At 36.6% G+C, this 18,251-nt stretch overlaps 2 protein-coding genes across 3 annotated transcripts in view; one reads left to right on the forward strand and one right to left on the reverse strand.

Moving 5' to 3' along the window:
• Window positions 1-2,263: 2,263 nt before the first annotated feature.
• LOC133519893 (bifunctional heparan sulfate N-deacetylase/N-sulfotransferase) overlaps window positions 2,264-18,251 on the reverse strand; it is a 176,807-nt gene continuing 160,819 nt past the window's right edge. For both annotated transcript variants that reach the window (XM_061854081.1, XM_061854082.1), the window contains exons 12-15: window positions 9,140-9,295; window positions 7,811-7,927; window positions 5,731-5,910; window positions 2,264-4,775 (exon numbers count right to left, since the gene is read on the reverse strand). In XM_061854081.1, the coding sequence (XP_061710065.1) occupies window positions 4,553-4,775; window positions 5,731-5,910; window positions 7,811-7,927; window positions 9,140-9,295 (676 nt within the window). In that variant the 3' untranslated portion in view covers window positions 2,264-4,552. The remainder of the gene's footprint in view (window positions 4,776-5,730; window positions 5,911-7,810; window positions 7,928-9,139; window positions 9,296-18,251) is intronic.
• LOC133519892 (uncharacterized) lies at window positions 14,211-18,008 on the forward strand. The gene is made up of 2 exons (XM_061854079.1): window positions 14,211-15,520; window positions 17,044-18,008. The coding sequence occupies exons 1-2, from the start codon at window positions 14,596-14,598 to the stop codon at window positions 17,115-17,117; spliced, it is 999 nt and encodes a 332-aa protein (XP_061710063.1). The 5' UTR covers window positions 14,211-14,595; the 3' UTR covers window positions 17,118-18,008.

The raw sequence follows: 18,251 nt of genomic DNA on the forward strand, positions 1-18,251 counted from the left end.
AAAGTAAGTACAGGCGGCTAACACAATGGTAACAAAAGACAAAAGTTTTGAAAATGTAATTTTCATCATCGTCACTTGGCTGTACATTTGAGGGCCTATCGCGAACCACGTTCGACGTGTTACCTCTCTGCCGCACTTGTAAATTCGTACGTAAGTATGACAGGGAGGCAACACGTCGAACGTGGTTCGCGGTAAGCCCTCTGATGCCACCTCCATTAATCTTTTGTACGCCGGTATAGCCTTCGACTCAATGTATAATCTACACTTTTTATGGAAACGTAGTTCCTCCTTCCCGTAGAAATATTTAACTTTCCCATCACCAAGAAAGATTATTTGCTCGCAGTTATTAACTGCTCTATTCCTCGTTTTTTCTCTGTTACTAAGTCAGTACAGTACACATATCAAACATTTTTCACTCATTTTGAAGTCATAATAACTTTTATTCTATAATTAAATTCATGTAATGTCCGCATTTAATTTATGTGCACGATAAACAAACAAATGAATGATTTGAAAGAAAAGACAAACAGCGCTTGCGAAGCTGAGCGGGGGGCGCGGGCGGGGCGAGGTATCTATCGCTCACTAGGTCGGCTACGATAGGCTCCCGCGCGCCGAGCCGACATGTTGACGGACCAGCGCGGCGTGGTTATGAATTTCGCGCCTTTTTAAGTTGATTTTACTATTACAATGCAAGCTACACACAGATATTTCTACCTTTCCATAAAATGGCTGCATATATTATTTTATAGTAATAGACTTATCTCTACGGACTTTAATTCAATATTAGATCTTACAGGACAAAAAACGCATATTAATTGTAAAGCACATATCCTATTCTTCTAATTTTTTGCCTTGCCTATTAACTTAAGAATTTAGATATGATATTGTGGATTTTTCAAACTTTAATTCAATATTGACAAAATAATAAGCTAATTTGAGTTTGACAAAGTAGCACGTTGATTTTTTTTCTAAAAATTTGATAGCATAAAGCCTCATACATATTATAAAAGACGATGCTTAAATTTTGTACTTTAATTCAATATTCAAAATTCATCAATAAAAATACATAAATACCTTATTTATATCTAACGCTCGTTCTAAATTATCTTCATATATTACAAATATGCTTAAAAATATGTCCCATACCAGATAAACATCACTTTTCACTCTTTAGAATTATCGAAACTTATAGGGCAAAAATCCGGTCCCACTATTGGTCTAAATTAGGTCGCAGGATCGCGGCTCTGCAGCACTCGGCCTGGCCGATACATCTGGTGTGCAAGAGAGCAAAATACGCTACAAAATCGGTAATCTACGTCGAGAAAATCGGTTGGCCACAAGCCCGACGGTAAAATTTTTTGGCCATGAACTTTGATGGCCTCCGCGTAAGGTTGTAGATGTGCTTACGTGTTCTCACTCTCTTACGACCCTTAGTTATTAGATGGGTACTTGCACACGTATAAAAAAGCATAAGTACTACACTACGACTGCGATGCTTATGCAGCCTGCGCGTTTTTTTTCCTACGATTTTGGTGCCCCCCTACACGTGGTGCCCTAAGCAAGTGCTTATTTTGCTTAATGGTTAATCCGGCACTGTGGAAACGGTGTATGATTTTAGCAGCCTTTGTATGTATGTTGGTTTGGTATCATATATTTTCCACCGTAGCGTCGTTTTATGATAGAGTCTGTTCGGAAAGAGAAGAGTCGTGGAATGTATTGGGCCCCATACATTCCAGGACTCTTCTCTTTGCGAACAGACTCTATAATGGAGACACATAAAAAATGAATTTTCTACTAATTTGAATTTTCAATCTAATTTAAGTACTTAACTAATATAAAATTGTTAGTTACGCTATTCTTATTAGAATAGATACCTACTTGAAATAAGTAATTTAAAGTACTTCGTTAAGTATACTCTTTACGCGAAATAACAATACACGCACTTCGTTGCCGATTACGATAATAATAGTACGAGTACTTAGTTACCTATTTGTTTTACAAGCGGTTGTTTAACCCTTCTACACCAACGCATGGACAATATCTAGAAACTGTAAAACGTTACAAATTAAATCTGAATGAACGCTATTAAATATCTATTATTCAAAATCGTCACTTTAAAGTTTTCAGATTCAATAATCCTTTGTCTATTTAACGCTATTATCTCACTTAAGAATTTAAATTTATATCACATTACGAATTACTAAATGAGGGAATAAGGGCAGAGGGCACTCAGGTCATAAAGATAAAACAATTAATAATCAAGTCAGATTCAAATCATTTATTAAAATAAGTGATGTATTAATTTCTTATAAAGAACACATTTCAAGAGCAGTCTGCTGTATCTTTAAAATATTTATACACAATAAAAATAACAACTATAATTTATTAATGAAACGAATTTGGTTATGTGGACATTTCCTACGCGGGTAAGTTGAAGTCAAATGTCTTATTGCCAAGCAAACACAACCGTTCCCCGGAACATCCACCTCGTCAACGGCAGCATATTCGTATCCCCTCATTCACAATACAAGATGTAAAAAAGATTGTGAGGATCCGTTTAACGACATATTTAGTATCGTGTTCTGATTAGAGAAAAAAAATTGGGCATGCGAAAAACTATTGGCCTATGTTTTTGGCCTATTTGGACGACCTGCCCCATAGAAAAAAAATGGGGTATTTTTTTTAATTTCTAACTTTTTTCTAATCAGAACACGATACACCCTTAACCTTTTCGACACTGAGTCAAACACAAAAGCTGTCACTCGGACGCCACGTCACCGAAGTGTCAAAACTGAAATTGAACTTTATCCATACGTACGTAGGTCTACGTTGCTGTGGTCTGTGACGGATATGGATAATCCTTTGGCGTTAGACCTGCGGTTCGGATATATCCGTCGTTGGCGTCGAAAAGGTTAAACGGATCCCCACTATTTTTGTTACACTTTGTATAAAACAAAACCAAAGAAATTCACACAAAAAGTTGACAGGGATAGTAATGTGTTGAACATTGGGAATGAAGGAATATGAACCGCACCCCCCTAGATACATAAACATGTCAATAGCAACACCACAATAAAATCATGACACAGGTTTCATAGCTCGCCTCTAACACTGTAAGGCCATTTTCTACGTAACACACAACTTCACAACATTAAGAACATCGGAAGTGTAGACATAAATTTTAAAATGTATAAAGCATTTTTTGTAAAATGTACTTAGATATCCATAACAAAAAACTAAATTTCATTAACATTTAATGCTCTAGTCAAATCAATTTAATAATTATATTCTTTAAGTCTATTTATTACTTATAGAACAGATTTTTTACAAGATTTTAGTGCCGACCTCTAATATAAATCAATTAGTATTTTCTAAGAAAATGTTGTAAAAAGATGTCGATTTCACTGTCGGTCTCTTTTCTTACCAAGTTACTTCGCCGATAAATTCATGAATATCAAAATATATACCAAGTACTTTTTATATGTATTCATTCCTTGCGTTATCATTATCATTGATATCAATTATTTAAAATACAACGCCTTTTTTACATCCTATAAAGAACTCTTACGGCTAACTGTACGAGTAGGTAACTATACGGGAACAAGATAAAAAAACGATGTGCTTACACAAATGTTCCGAATTACCTATGGACTGAAATTGACAAAAATAATTGTAATTTAAATATCACCTATCACGACTAGTGTTTTGTTCAAGTGAAACAAAAAGTTTGCGACTATAAAAATAATTTAAGTAATAAACGTTAGTGCCGTTCTCATGAATATAGACTGTATGGCACAGATAGACGTAGAAATCGGTAATTGATCTAATATTCGATATGAAAAATGTAAATTAATTACAAATATACAAGTCGTATCAGGTACATAAAGTTATAATTTAAGGAAATCAACTGGCGTGTGATGTAATGGAATGATAGCTTATGTTTCTGAGGCTAAAATATCGAAGTAAAAAAAACTTAAAAGCACTATGCTGTACTTGAGGTACCTCTTAAAATTGCGTAAAACTATAACAATTACATAAGCTCGCTTTGGATTGCTGCAAGCTAAGAATTGCATCTTATGGGACCATGGGATAAAAACTAAGCATATGTAGTATTGTTCAATACTTAAAATAGCACCTAAACCGACTCTTCGTCAACAATTGCCGGATAATACAACATAATTATGGCTAAAATATATTTCAGGCATGAGGCAAGTAAATTTAAATCAGTTGCTTTACTAAAAACTTAATTTATGTACTAACCACCTATTAATAAGAGATATAGTTAATCTCACGAAAAAAATAATCGACGTCTCAATTGTAGAGATCGAGAACATTAAGTCGTTTACAATATCACTCTTTAAAATATTATATTACAAGATTGATAGACACATTTTCAACAATGATACTCTCACACTGAAACACTTTGAAAATAACATTGTTTGCAACCTCTGTAGGCGAAGCCCCGACCTGGTCAGGGCATGGTCACGACACAGACTTTGATCAATCCGTGAAGTATTTTATCTCGTTCCAACCTTTTAGGTTGAGAGTTGTGCTATCCATTAGATGATAGTTCGTCTTTGAGCCACTGCGGGACCGGGCGACCCAGTCTGACCAGCAGCTTCGACAAAGCCGTGTTATGAGGCGTATAGTATCGCTTTAAGAATTTGGCCGACCTTTCTTCCATTGGCGGGTAAACGCGCCCTTTAGATTTGCCGAGACATTTCGTCCGCTCATTGCTTACGGCTTGGCAGAAAAATCCTTTCTTCGGGTCGTACCTGATGAACATAAAAGATTAATTACTTAATGACCCATCGACTCTGATAGTTACTACATGAAGTTTATTGGGTGTTCTATGAGCTTTGAGCACAAAGAAGTAGCTCAGATACTGAGAAATAAAGTATATTTGACTCTCGGCGGCGGTGATATAACTATGTATACTTACCCATAAAATTGTTTTCACTTCAGGGTTCTCAAAGGACTCTCATATCTGATCGAGGTAAACAACGGGGAGATAGCAGTTAGGGTAGGAGTATGTGTGAGGCACGCTTACGCATAAGGGCTGATTTTGGATGTCGATATACGTGAGTTTATCCTTCATATCCCGAGATAGATAACAGTTTCACTCTAAGAATAAAAATACAATATCAAGATATACAATGTGTCTCTACCCGCTGGATATAGATGAATAGGACGTGTCGATTAGGGTATTTCTAACCTATGTACAAAGTTCTCATTCCAAAAGCCACAGTATTAACGGAGAAATTAATGATTAACGATTTAATAAATCGTAGAAGCCTGTATGTAGATACTGCCTGCCTGTATTTCTGAAATTGGATTGATCAATTTTTTCATGACATAGTTCTTAATGTAGTAACTACCAATATTTTTGGCTGCGATAGAGGAATGAATTAAGTAAATATTTTTCTATTTACGTTCCTTTATATTAAACATTATTAACCGACTTCAATTTCATAGAAAGAGGAGGTTCTGTATTCGGTTATGGCAATTTTTTTTAAATTCTGCAGTGGCATGAGTGCGGCGGCGGGCTACTAGTACTCACTTGAGCAGCTTGTTGTAGTCGAGCGTGGGGATCTTGAGGAACTTCTGCAGCGGCATGAGAGCGGCGGCGGGCTACTAGTACTCACTTGAGCAGCTTGTTGTAGTCGAGCGTGGGGATCTTGAGGAACTTCTGCAGCGGCATGAGAGCGGCGGCGGGCTACTAGTACTCACTTGAGCAGCTTGTTGTAGTCGAGCGTGGGGATCTTGAGGAACTTCTGCAGCGGCATGAGAGCGGCGGCAGGCTCGGCGCGCAGCAGCGACCCGTCCAGCACGTGCAGCTGGTGCGCACTGTACTCCGCAAGCCAGCGCTCAAGGAAATGACTGTATTTGCCCGGGTTTAGACATCGATTCCTAAAAGAAACGAATTATTTTTATTATAAAAAAATACCTCTTGAGCTTAAAAAACGCTTGAATCACGTTAGAAGAAAGTGCCCACAAGCCACGTTGTCAATTGACGTCCAGAACTACCTTTAGATAAAGCAAAGATGCTTTCCATATAGATTTTGTACATTGACCGGCCTGTTGATCTTTCTTTTTTACTCTCACTAAGACGTAATTAGAGTCACAGAGAAAAATGGCAGCAATTGACGAACTTCGATTTTCGCGGTTAGTTCTATTCTAACTCTATTGGACTCGCATAATTATATTGCTGTCCCGCCCATGATCTCGGTTTTCAATGGCGAGATTGACAGCAATATAATAATGCGAGTGCACTGGTGATGTCAACAGGCGGGTCAATGTACCAAAACTACCAAAATCTATATGGAAAGCGTCTCTTCTTTAGAATACACCGAACTCTGTAATAAAACATAAGCAATGTACTTTGATATTTAAAATATTTAAATGTAATTGATATTAAATCATTCATACGCCTGAGAACATGCTTCTAGCTAGATTAGTTATACTCGTATTCATTGAAACGTATATTGGTGGGTCAATTAAGGCACTCAGCGGCAACGTATATTATGCGTTCACCGTAGGTATATGTATATCGTGCAATCACCTGACAGTGAATGAATAACATTTCTGTTCATGAAAAAAGTTAAATTATGGCGTGGTGTGGTTCGAACTGGTTAAAGGTCATAACCTTTAACCAGTTCGAAGTAAGTAGGTGATCCCAAATATCTCTGGGTATTCGAGTTACATTTAGTTACATTTAGGTACATTTCTACATTCCGTCGACTTCATCTTCAATATAAATGATGGAACCGGCTACAATTACCAGGATTAGTTTACGACTATTCAATATGACGAAAAACTCTATTTGAAACATTTACTTATTTTTTGTTGTTTACTTATTTCTGAAATAGCACACTATCTCTAAAATTATGAACGCGAATGAGATTATAACGGGAAAATGTGTGAAGGTCACGAAACGAGACGCTTATTCAATCTCGATTGCGTAATTTGAAACGATGATTATATGTTTAGCTGCTGCAGTTATCTCTTACTGAACTTTCTAGCAGAATTGACATACTTTGAGTACTTTACTACTAAACAGATGTCTGGCTAGATAAAAAAATATTACTTCGTATTATAGTAGGTATATTGTGACACTCATAATATTTAAAGTGATATTTAGAAATACATAGAGTAAGCTGAGGTATGAAATATTTAATAAAAGTAACGCATAATTCAAGTTAATTTATTCAAGCTTTTATTTAACTTGCCCTGTTAGTTAGTAAATCTTGGAAGCTAAATTTGAGAGAATTTACGATTAACAATTGAGCTGATCTGAAGATAGAGACAGGAGGTGGCCATAGGAATTCTGTGATAAAACAATGCAAATTATTTGTGTTTCAGGTTGTTAGAATTGCCACGATGAGTATTAGTTGCCTGTGGACAGAAAAGTACAGTCAGCGATAAAAACTTGTACGTCTCGTACGTAATATATTTTTTTGCAAAAAACTTACTTATTAGGTATGTTTCTGATTTTACTCCTTGTCATCATAAAAAAGATATTTTTTTAATTAGGTACATCTGATTTAGATCAAATGTCATTTTTTTCGAAGCTCAGACCTTCTATTTTTCTTCTAAGCCCTTTAGAATTTGGAATACCCTAATACTGAATTGGAGGATTTCGAGTATGTGAAGTCAAACGGCAAGTTTCACGTTAATCATTATATGTATGTACGGTTTTTTCTACTTAATTACTCTATCATCTTAAAAAACATTACGCATTTTGTGAATTTTGACTATATTCCAGTTTTTTTAACCAGCCGCCATACGATTAAGAAATGATGTTACTTACCTTAAGTCTTTGAGAGGTTTTGGGGCGGAGTCGTTGGCCGTGATGACGGTGTGGAAGGTGTAGTTGTTGGCCACGGCGTCGCCGTGTGAACGTATGTGCTGGTACCATGAGTACGCCCTGCGTAATAATAAAAAATGCCTTAAAGACAATAAATTCAAAATCCTCAGGTTTGAGTAGGCCAGAAAGAAAGATGTAGAAAAATAAACACATTATCCTCTTTTGTGTCGCATTGTCGGGTCGGGTCAAAACCAAACTAGAAGTAGCAAACTAGAAGCAATCGCAGCGTAAGACCAGGCATACTGTATAAGTACTGGTATAGTTTGTTCGAGACGGACAAATGAACTATAGGTATACCTATAGAAGATGTAGTGTAAGGAGAACAAGTTTTATACCAATTTATATTTTATTTCCAAGCCTTGATATGGGCCTGTCATGCAGAACACCCTTGTAATATGTAAAGCAGGCCAAATCTGTCAGTAAGAGTAAAACATGATTTTCTCAGCTACTCGATCTCTGGTTATCTGGTTAGCTGCTCGATCGGATAGTATAGTAAAAAACCTCATAATACAAAACCTCATAATGTAAATTCATTCGTACTACATTAACACAAACATAAACAAATACCAAAGCAAGTGATAAACATGCTACTTGATAATAATGTGAAATGGCTCTCAACAGATCAGCAGGTAAAGTTTTCAATACGGTTCCGCGTAATCCGCTTTACACTTTTTCCATTTTTGTAGAGCCGCTCTCCTGAACTATGAAAGCATCGAAGAAATGGAAAACACTGCCCGTAATTATTAATAATGCATACTGGGAATTCCATAAGCCTATCGAGTTGAACTAGCATATACATTTTGGTAATGTTTGGCTAAAATATTTGACTTTCATTTATAGTTCATTGCCTACTAACTCGGCCGGCCCTTAAATTTACTGAAGTAACTACATAATTTGATTGTATTCCGTTGCGAATTTCATTATTTGAACCAAAGTAATTTCAATTAAGATATCTACAATTTGGGGGGATTACATTTCGCTACTCGGATCAACTTCAATTAAAATTGTTTTTGGCCTGCGAACGACTGATAAAAAGTTATTTCGCTTCTACAAGATTGGAGATAAGAGAGAGCTTATAAGATTTTGCATTGGCTGTACAGTGATTGCACACTCTAAAAATAACGGAAGTGGGAGTCAAGTAACTTAGAAACCATTAAATGATACATAAAGTTTTAAAATAGTAAACTAACTACTCTTTCGTAAAGTACCTCCGCGATCCACCTAATCATTGATCCCTATGGTGTAGGTAGGGGGAATGTGTAAATGACATACCGTTTGGACGGCGATATGAGTATGGTGATGATCTTTGCGTTGGGCAACAGCGCGTGGGCGCGCCGCGGCGCCTGTTCGCCGTCGAAGTACGTGGCCGACTTCTCGAACGTCATCTGCGTGCCATTGATGATGCTCGGCGGGAAGAAGTTTAAGTACCTGTGACAATTTTTTAGATTTTTTTATCGTATTTGGTGCGTTTGGTATGGGTAAATACCCCTTGTCACCAGTTAGCTGTTGTTTTGCGCCCCTGTTGGGGCATTCAAGGAGTTTGTAAACGGATACTATAATAAGCGCCTCCAAATGCAGTGAGTATAAAATGCACGTTGCGCAGTTTGCGTGTGGCCAGTATTCACCGTTGTGTTCAACGAGAATCAAGAGCAAGCTATGGAGCTTTGGCAACTACACAAATAAAATAACGATATAATAGCTGCCTACACTATAACTTGACCTGCTCTAAACATGAGCAAGATGACAATTCGGTAAACCCTAGGTATAGCTGACTACATTAATACTCATCATCATCATGAGGGCTTTAACATCATGACAGAGGATTTAACACATCATAAGCCAAATAAACGTAGGATCCGGAATTTATCTGTTGTCAAGCCCTTATTTAAGAAAGGCGACCGTAGTGATCCCAACAATTATAGGCATAACATTCGTTCCTGTAATCTCTAAAATAATGGAAAAAGCTGTGTGTGAGAGATTAACAGGGTTTTTAGAGAGGAACAATTTGCTGCAACTGGAGCAGTACGGTTTCAGAAAAGGTAATTTTTATTCAATTTCATTCATATAATAGTAAGCCATTGCAATTAAATGTTAATTATAATATTTTTTCTATATCGAGTTGTGAAAGTATTAAGTTTTTGGGATTATATATTGACCAGCATCTTAATTGGAAGGAGCGTGTTGATTATGTTTGCAGCAGATTAGATCGATTCGTATGTGCGATGAAGAATCTGAGACACACACTTAATGCTGCGGCTTCGAATACAGCCTATCATGGTTATGTGTCCTCGGTGCTTAATTATGGATTGCTACTTTGGGGTAACTCTGTAGATGCCGAAAGGGCCCTCCTGTTACAAAAGAAGTGCATCCGTGCAATAATGGGAGCATGGGTGACCGACAGCTGCCGGCCACTTTTATAAAAATTTAAGATACTGCCATTACCATGCATGTATATTTTAAAAGCGTGTCTCTTTGTAAAGGATCGTCCAGATATATTTAAAATGAGATCTGAGTTCTTCTCAGGAACTCAGAGATCTCAATATGAAAAACTAATATATCAGCCAAGATGCTACAAGGCCATATACAAAAATAACGCCTATAATATGTGTATCCTTCTATACAACAGTGCCTGTTAATTTAAGATGTCTAAAAACAACTCAATTTAGGAAAAAAATGACTACCTTTCTGTTAGAACACTATTTCTATAGTGTCAAGGAGTTTATTGAGCACAATAATGCAAATAATTAATATTAGTATAATCTAATTCAATATAAATCTTATGTAATGTAATGATAATGAACTAGTGTAATGGAATGATAATCAACTAATGTAATTTAATGTATTGATATTAGTCCAATTGATATAAGGATATGTGCTATGCAATTTTCGCATCGTTTAATTACGATAGAATACTGTACAATATTCTACAAGAACATCCTGTAACTATAATTAAGTATTCTTGCAAATAAATGTTATTGATTGATTGATTATAGCGTAATAGCATAGTATAGCGAAATAAGTGAATACGGTGGATTTGACACATTAAGACTATCATAAGCCAAATAAACGTAGAATTATGTAACAGCATATTATAGCGGAATAAGTGAAACCCGAATCAATTAGGTTCATTAAGATTCTCAGATTCAGACAGCAGTAATGATATATTCATATATTATTTCCCTTAATCGTAGTTCTGGAAATTGATAATTGTTCTCATGTTTGTCACAAATATCATAGCTGGAAATCGCTTTGAATTTTCATAAACAGAATCAAAACATTACGATCTGATCAGTCCGATTTACCAAACAAAGCAAGCTTACATAACGAGCGTTACCAAAAAAAACATATTTATATTTTAGGTAATACCGCGAGCGAAGCCGCAAGAGAGCCCCGGTATATGTATATGTATCCCGGTATCTGCAAATTTGCTAAACAACTGATGCTCTGGGCTCCCAGGCGCTAAAGTAATATACCTATTTCCGTATATTTTACTCTCACGAACGTTCTAGCCAACTGTGTTTGTAACGAAAAAGAAATAAAAATACATTTGTTCCGTCTGTTAACGTGAAGGGCCTGTCAATTTGAATAAATAATATTTTAGTAACGAAATATTGTATTGACTACAACATAGCCATTTTATACAAAAAAATACGTATTGCGAGTTACGAAAACTCGTCTATAATAGATTTTGTAGCTGGCTAGTATCCGTGCCAGATCATACTCCACACGCTAAGGTCATTTCGCAGATCACTTGGTCATTTACATACACTGAAGTAAATTACGTTTGGTCAGCTAACGGATGAGGGACTAAATATAAGCAAACACAGTATATGCAACAATTGCTATCTGATTGAATCGGGATAGAGTAATTTACACTAGAACTCGAGTGTTTCACCTTTACCATCGTAGCTCGATTCCAATTACTGCCAAGAGTACCCCGTAAAGCCGAGCTCTTACAAGAAATGTTATAGCAACAAAGTTATTTATTGTTAATTTAGTATTTGCTTTGTTGTTGCGGAGAGCGCTTTCTGTAACTGGCTACGAAGCTAAGTTAAGAAGACCTACGACTTTTTCTTTTTGCTATAAAACCATTTATTTACAAGAGCAAATCTAAATAAGTAAACTATTCTGATACTTCCTATTTTTTTATCGGACTTATTCACTACACATTGTGTAAATCCGAATCAATTGAAAATACAAGGCAATTGTTAAAGAAATCTATCTTTTGCGTGACAACAATTTTGGTGTTGCAAATGTCGAAACGAAATAGTCGCAATTTTGCAATTTTTTTAAAAGGTTTTAGGGATATTTCATTCTTTGCCAAAAAAGGTCTGTCTTGGTGTCGCACAGCAAAAAGTTATGAATCCAAGGAGCAGTAAAGTCATAGCAAATAATTTAAATGTCAAAGGGAGAGGCCCATTAATTTTATCGACTAACGATAACCGGCGCATCATGACTAAACCCCGGATTGACAGGGGCAAAAATGTACCAGTTCTAGTGATTAATTAAATATCAACTAAGTTTATCGACATCGATAAAAACAATTTTTTAATCATCATCATTATCATATGGATTTTAAATTTCTTGCAAAAGTAAGTCGTGCCTTTATTTTCTATATCTGAATGACCAGCTTTCCAAGAAGATAAACGATCTTAACCGACTTCCAAAAAGGTTCTCAATTCGTTGGAATGCTAGAGAATATTGTTGTACTGAATGAATTGTTACTCAATGTTATTTCAATGGTTGTCAAGTGACTTGAGTCCAGAGTCAATGTCAGATATCGGTTAAATCGGTTGTTTATAGTGTATAAATTAAAGAGGTTTGCACATAATTAAAAGATATTCCAACTTAGACATTAGTTATGATATATATATTTAATGAATCACTAGCACTGGTACATTTTTGGCCCCATCAATCCGGGGTTTGATCATGACAATAACATGAATGTCTTTTTAATACCGGTTAATAGAACAATCCCTTTATTAAATAAAACTAAATTGAACTAATCTTAACGTTCTGATCAAATAAAATAATGCCTTCCATCTTATTTATTACCTATTGCGTTAATTATCGATAAGTCGATAAAACAGATTGTTCTCTCCCTTTGACATCAAAGTTTTTACTATGGCAATTTCGCCCCTTAGTGCATACAAATAACCTTTCAAGCTCGCTACCTGTTCAGTTCAGCCATTTATATCATCAGACACGTTTGCTTATCAGCGTTGGGACAATTTAGACGGCGCCTGAACGTTGTATTGTTGCTCTGAAGACATTGTAAAGACGTAAGTGAGGGTCTTTAGTCCTCGCTAATAAATAATGATAATGACACCCGTGTCAGATAACTTCGCGAAAGCCGAGGCCCGAATGTTTCCCTTGAATGTTGCTTCATAATTCTTACGACGAACTACCGCCAATTAGGGCTTTTAGGGAATGGCCTAGAAGAGGGTTCTTGTTATTGTGGCATTTACGTTCAATGTAGTTATTCAGTTTAATATGCAGGTTAAGTAACTGTTTAATTCAGATGACTTTGTTTTAAATTCATATGATTAATATTGTAATTTAATAGGACGCTATTGTATATCACAAACAGAACTTTCGAAAGACCGACTCGATTACAGTTTTTTTTTATAGAGCCGCGTTGATGAAAGTCGGTTAAAACTAACAGGCCAATTCGAACGTGACACTGACATCAATATCTGAACGATGTTATTTAGTTATCCTACGTCTCGCTCGCGCCATTACTCGTACGGACAATACGACGAACGTAACGAAATGCCTGATAACCGAATGACATCAGTTAGATATCATTCTAATGTCAGTGAATGTTTGTTTGGATTAGCCTGTGAGCCTTTGTTGATCGGGCCTCAAAACGAATCGATTGAAACTTTATTCACTAAAATTGACTCACTGGTTTTCATGCTACGGTGGAACGCACGACCAACACATACTTACTCGTACCCACATAAGACATACAAATACTGCTAAAATCATAACCCCTTCGTCGCCTCAGTTTTCTTATGTATTATGTGTCAAAGGCATTATCAATGCAAACTAATAATTTTATACGGAAACTGGTTTATAATGAAAAGCAAATTCTGTTTTGTGATGGAGAAAGAGGTTTAATTAGGCTTTCAATCCCGATAGCTTTTTTCAATAAATAACTACTGTAAATATTCTTAATCACAGATCTCGATTTGTATGAAAATAAGGCATTTATCACTGCGTTACCATCTTTAACATAAATCAATTTTGGTCGACAAATTCCTATTAGTTATTTGTTTCAGGTACAGTTTGGGAATATAGATAAAGATAGATTAATTTTCAAGTAGTGGTGCCGAAACAAGTGTAGTTCGAGTAAAAGTTGCAATATTTCAAGAAACTTGACGCCGCGTGTGAAGTGCCGTTCGGACTTAAAATCTCTCATCGTGCGGATATATCACCGAAATATTAACGCCAAGTCGCGCCTCACAGCAAACGAGAAAGTTTTTAGTGATATTTCAAAGCCGCCACATCAAATTGAGCAAAATTTTATTTTCACGCGACCAAGCCCATTCTCGGAATTTGGTGAATTCAAGGACAAACCGAAAAGGGGCAGAATGAACAATTTTGGAGCGAAGATCAGACCATTCACTCAAACATCGTGAAACGTCATTCGAATCTAACATCCGCCGTCAATGTCATAATTGACACTTCATTCTCTACTCCCTTGTTTACAATTGAACATCAAAATGAAAAATAATACCAAATCCAACGAAATAAAGAAAATAAAGGCACAGATCGCGTGGTGTAAAGGATATACAACCAAAATAGAAAAACTTTTAGACGAACCGGACAAGCCTTTAGACTTTGAAACAGCACAAATTAGATTGGAACAAACAGAAGCCAATCTCAAAAAATACAACGACTTAGCGCTGGAGCTAGCCATCTTGACTGAAAAGGATTCATCTGAAGATTTTGAAGAAGAGGATGAACACGAGGAGCGAACAATAATCGTCATCTCGAGATTACGGAAACTAACCTCAACAGTATCGAAAACAACTACGTCTTCGTCATCGTCGGAAACAACAGTGGATACCACGGGCGTGACTAGTTACCATGGTGGAGTGCGGTTACCGGAAATCGACATTCCTGCGTACGACGGGAAGGATTACACTAAATACGTCGCATTCATCGAGCTCTTCGACGCGATAATAGACTCCAGTGACAAGTTGAAACCAGTGCAAAAACTTTTCTATTTGAAAAAATACCTAAAAGGTGAAGCTTTAGCCTTAATAGAAGGACTTCCCTTAACCAGTGAATCATATGGTAAAGCCAGAGAACTAATTAAATTGCGTTATGATAACAAATTTTTAGTAATAACAAATCACATTCAAGCTATAATAGATAGCACACCCATTGCAAAAGGTACTGCCAGCAACCTGAGGGAACTTGTTGCCAATACTCGTCAGCATCTAGGTGCTCTTAAAGCCTTAGGTCAGCCAATAGAACAATGGGACTTAATTGTACTAACTATTATCTTAAAAAAGGTGGATCAGTTTTCGTGCAGAGCCTATCATCAGGAACGGGACAGTGACAAGATGCCAAATCTTGAAGATTTCTTGTCATTTGTGGAGAGGAGAGCCAGCAGCTTTGAAGAAAGCCAGCAAAGTGAAGGTAAGTCACATACATATCAAACTAAAAGTGCTAAAGTGTGTAATGTGGCCAATGTATCAGTACCTTCATGCTTATGTTGCCAAGCAACAACACATAAATTGTTTTGTTGCCCAATTTTTGCAGCACAATCCCCCAATGAAAGACGGGAGCTTGCTACCAAACACAAATTATGTAACATATGTTTAGGTATGCACAAAAATAAATGTAAATTTCATTTCAAATGCTCCACATGTCAAAGTAAAGCTCACAACACATTGTTACATGTTGAATCTGAGCCAAAAGTTACCAGTTGCCATGTAAACTCAACAAATGCTGATGTTACTGATCTATTGCCCACCATTAAGGTCAAAGTCTTAGGGCCAGATGGAAAGTCATATATTACAGCAAGAGGTTTGATTGATTGTGGCAGCCAAGTTTCTTTCATGACAAATAAGCTTGCCAAAGCCTTGAATTTGCAGCCAATAAATAAAAATCTCAACATTTCAGCCCTACAGTGTCAATCTAATCTTACATCAAAGGCTGTAAATGCCAAATTTGAGTCGCTGCATTCAGATTACAGCTTGCAAGTAACATGTTCACTTGTGGACAAAATCACAACACAATTGCCAGAAAACCAAATAGATACAAGTAAATTCACAATACCAAATTCTGTTGTACTAGCAGACAATGATTGGTCAATTCCAGGTGATATTTCATTCTTGTTTTCTGCCAGCATATTTTGCAAAATATTATTGCCCAGCAAAACCAAAATCTCAAATACTGAACTTTATCTCATCGGTACAGAATTTGGTACAGTAATATCTGGAGACACTCCATGTCATAATGGAGCAACAACCTGCCATCATGTTTCATTGCATGTGGCCACCCATGAGGCCAAAGATAATATTGAGCACCTCCTAACAAAGTTTTGGGAAACAGAAGTTGTTCCTGAAATGAAATCGGAGGTTACAGTAAAGCAGAACTCCTGTGAGGCCGAGTTTCAACGCTCGGTACAATTAATTGATAACAAGTTTCAGGTGTCTCTTCCACTTGCTCAGCCCATGGATCAACTTAATCTTGGCAATACCTTTCCAATTGCTTTCAAAACCCTTAATTGTATAGAAAAACGATTCAAAAAGGACCAAAAATTGCACGAAAGGTACAAAGAATTTATAAATAAATATATAGAGCTTGGTCATGCTAAGGTGCTGCCGCTAACAAACTCAAATAAGCAACAATTGTATTTCATGCAACATTTACCTGTCATTAGAGAGGACAGGAAAACAAATAAGGTTAGAGTAGTTTTCAATGGAAATACTAAGGCAGGCAAAGAGTACAACAGTCTTAATGATGTGTTACTAAATGGCCCTAAAGTTCAAAAAGACCTGTTTGATATATTGATATCATTCAGAGTTCACAAGTATGTCATGATGGCTGACATCCAAAATATGTACAGAGCTATAAGAATAGACCCCAAGTTTCATCACTTGCAAAATATCTTATGGCACAATAACAACAATGAATTAATTATCATTCAATTACAGACTGTGACCTATGGACAAAAAAGTTCGAGTTTCCTGGCAACAAGATGCTTAGAGGAGCTGGCAGTAAGGTATGAGGCAGAGCTTCCTAAAGCAGCAGAGGTGATCCGCACTGCCATGTATGTGGATGATGCCCTCTTCGGAGCAGACTCCATTAAGGATGCATTGGAGGTAAGAGACCAATTTACTAACTTGCTGTCTCATGCAGATTTCCATCTGCACAAGTGGGCAGCCAATGATCCCAAACTGCTGACTGGTATCTCTCCCGAATCTTGCTATGCTGATGATCACCAGCTCTCCATGAAAACTGATCTCAAAGCCTTAGGCATGGTATTCAATCCCAATCAAGATGTTTTCAAAATTAATTATCCCAACAAAGAAATACAACATTGGGACAAGCGCTCAATCCTTAGCTTCATTGGATCCTTTTTTGATCCTTTAGGGCTGGCAGGGCCTATAGTTGTCAGGGCCAAGCAATTTCTACAAGATCTTTGGAGGCAAAACTTGGACTGGACCTCTCCAATACCAGAGGAATTCTTAAGTAAATGGATTAAATTTCACAAAGAAATATTGGAGATGCCAACTATACAAATACAAAGGCATGTAATGCCTACCAAGGATCAAGTAGAAATCATAGGGTTTTGTGATGCCTCATCCAAATCTTATGGAGCATGTATATATGTAAGAACCTTTCAAAATGGAAAGGCTACAATGAACCTGCTATGCAGCAAATCAAAAATAGCCCCGATGAAAAATGAACTTACAATTCCAAAATTAGAATTAAATGCTGCAGTGTTGCTAGCAAAATTATTTGATAAGGTAAAACAAATTTTGGCAAATGTAAAAATAACTGCAAAATATTTACTATCCGACTCAAAGGTTACTTTGTGCTGGATCAAGTCAAATAAAGAATCACTACCTGTTTATGTAAAAAACAGAATACAGATAATAAATAATGTAACTAGTGATTGCATTTGGAGCCATATTGATGGAGCAACCAACCCGGCTGATGTCTTATCTAGAGGTTGTAGTGCACTCGTCCTCGCCAAAAATGACTTGTGGTGGCATGGTCCCCATGACTTTCTGGACCCTAACTACCATCCCCAGCCATTCACAGTCACCAACAGCTCAGAAAATACTAATGATACTTTCAGCAGCCACCTAGCCTGTTTGATTGCTACACCAAATGAGCCAGAATTACTTAAAAAATA

Source organism: Cydia pomonella, chromosome 7 (genome assembly GCF_033807575.1).
Source record: "Cydia pomonella isolate Wapato2018A chromosome 7, ilCydPomo1, whole genome shotgun sequence".
In the NCBI taxonomy this organism is placed as follows: domain Eukaryota; kingdom Metazoa; phylum Arthropoda; class Insecta; order Lepidoptera; family Tortricidae; genus Cydia; species Cydia pomonella.

Coding starts and splice junctions, on each gene's coding strand:
- LOC133519892 (XM_061854079.1), top strand. CDS start 14,596: ATGAAAAATAATACCAAATCCAACGAAATAAAGAAAATAAAGGCACAG. Junction 15,521..17,043: donor AGAAAGCCAGCAAAGTGAAG/GTAAGTCACATA, acceptor ATTCAATTACAG/ACTGTGACCTATGGACAAAA.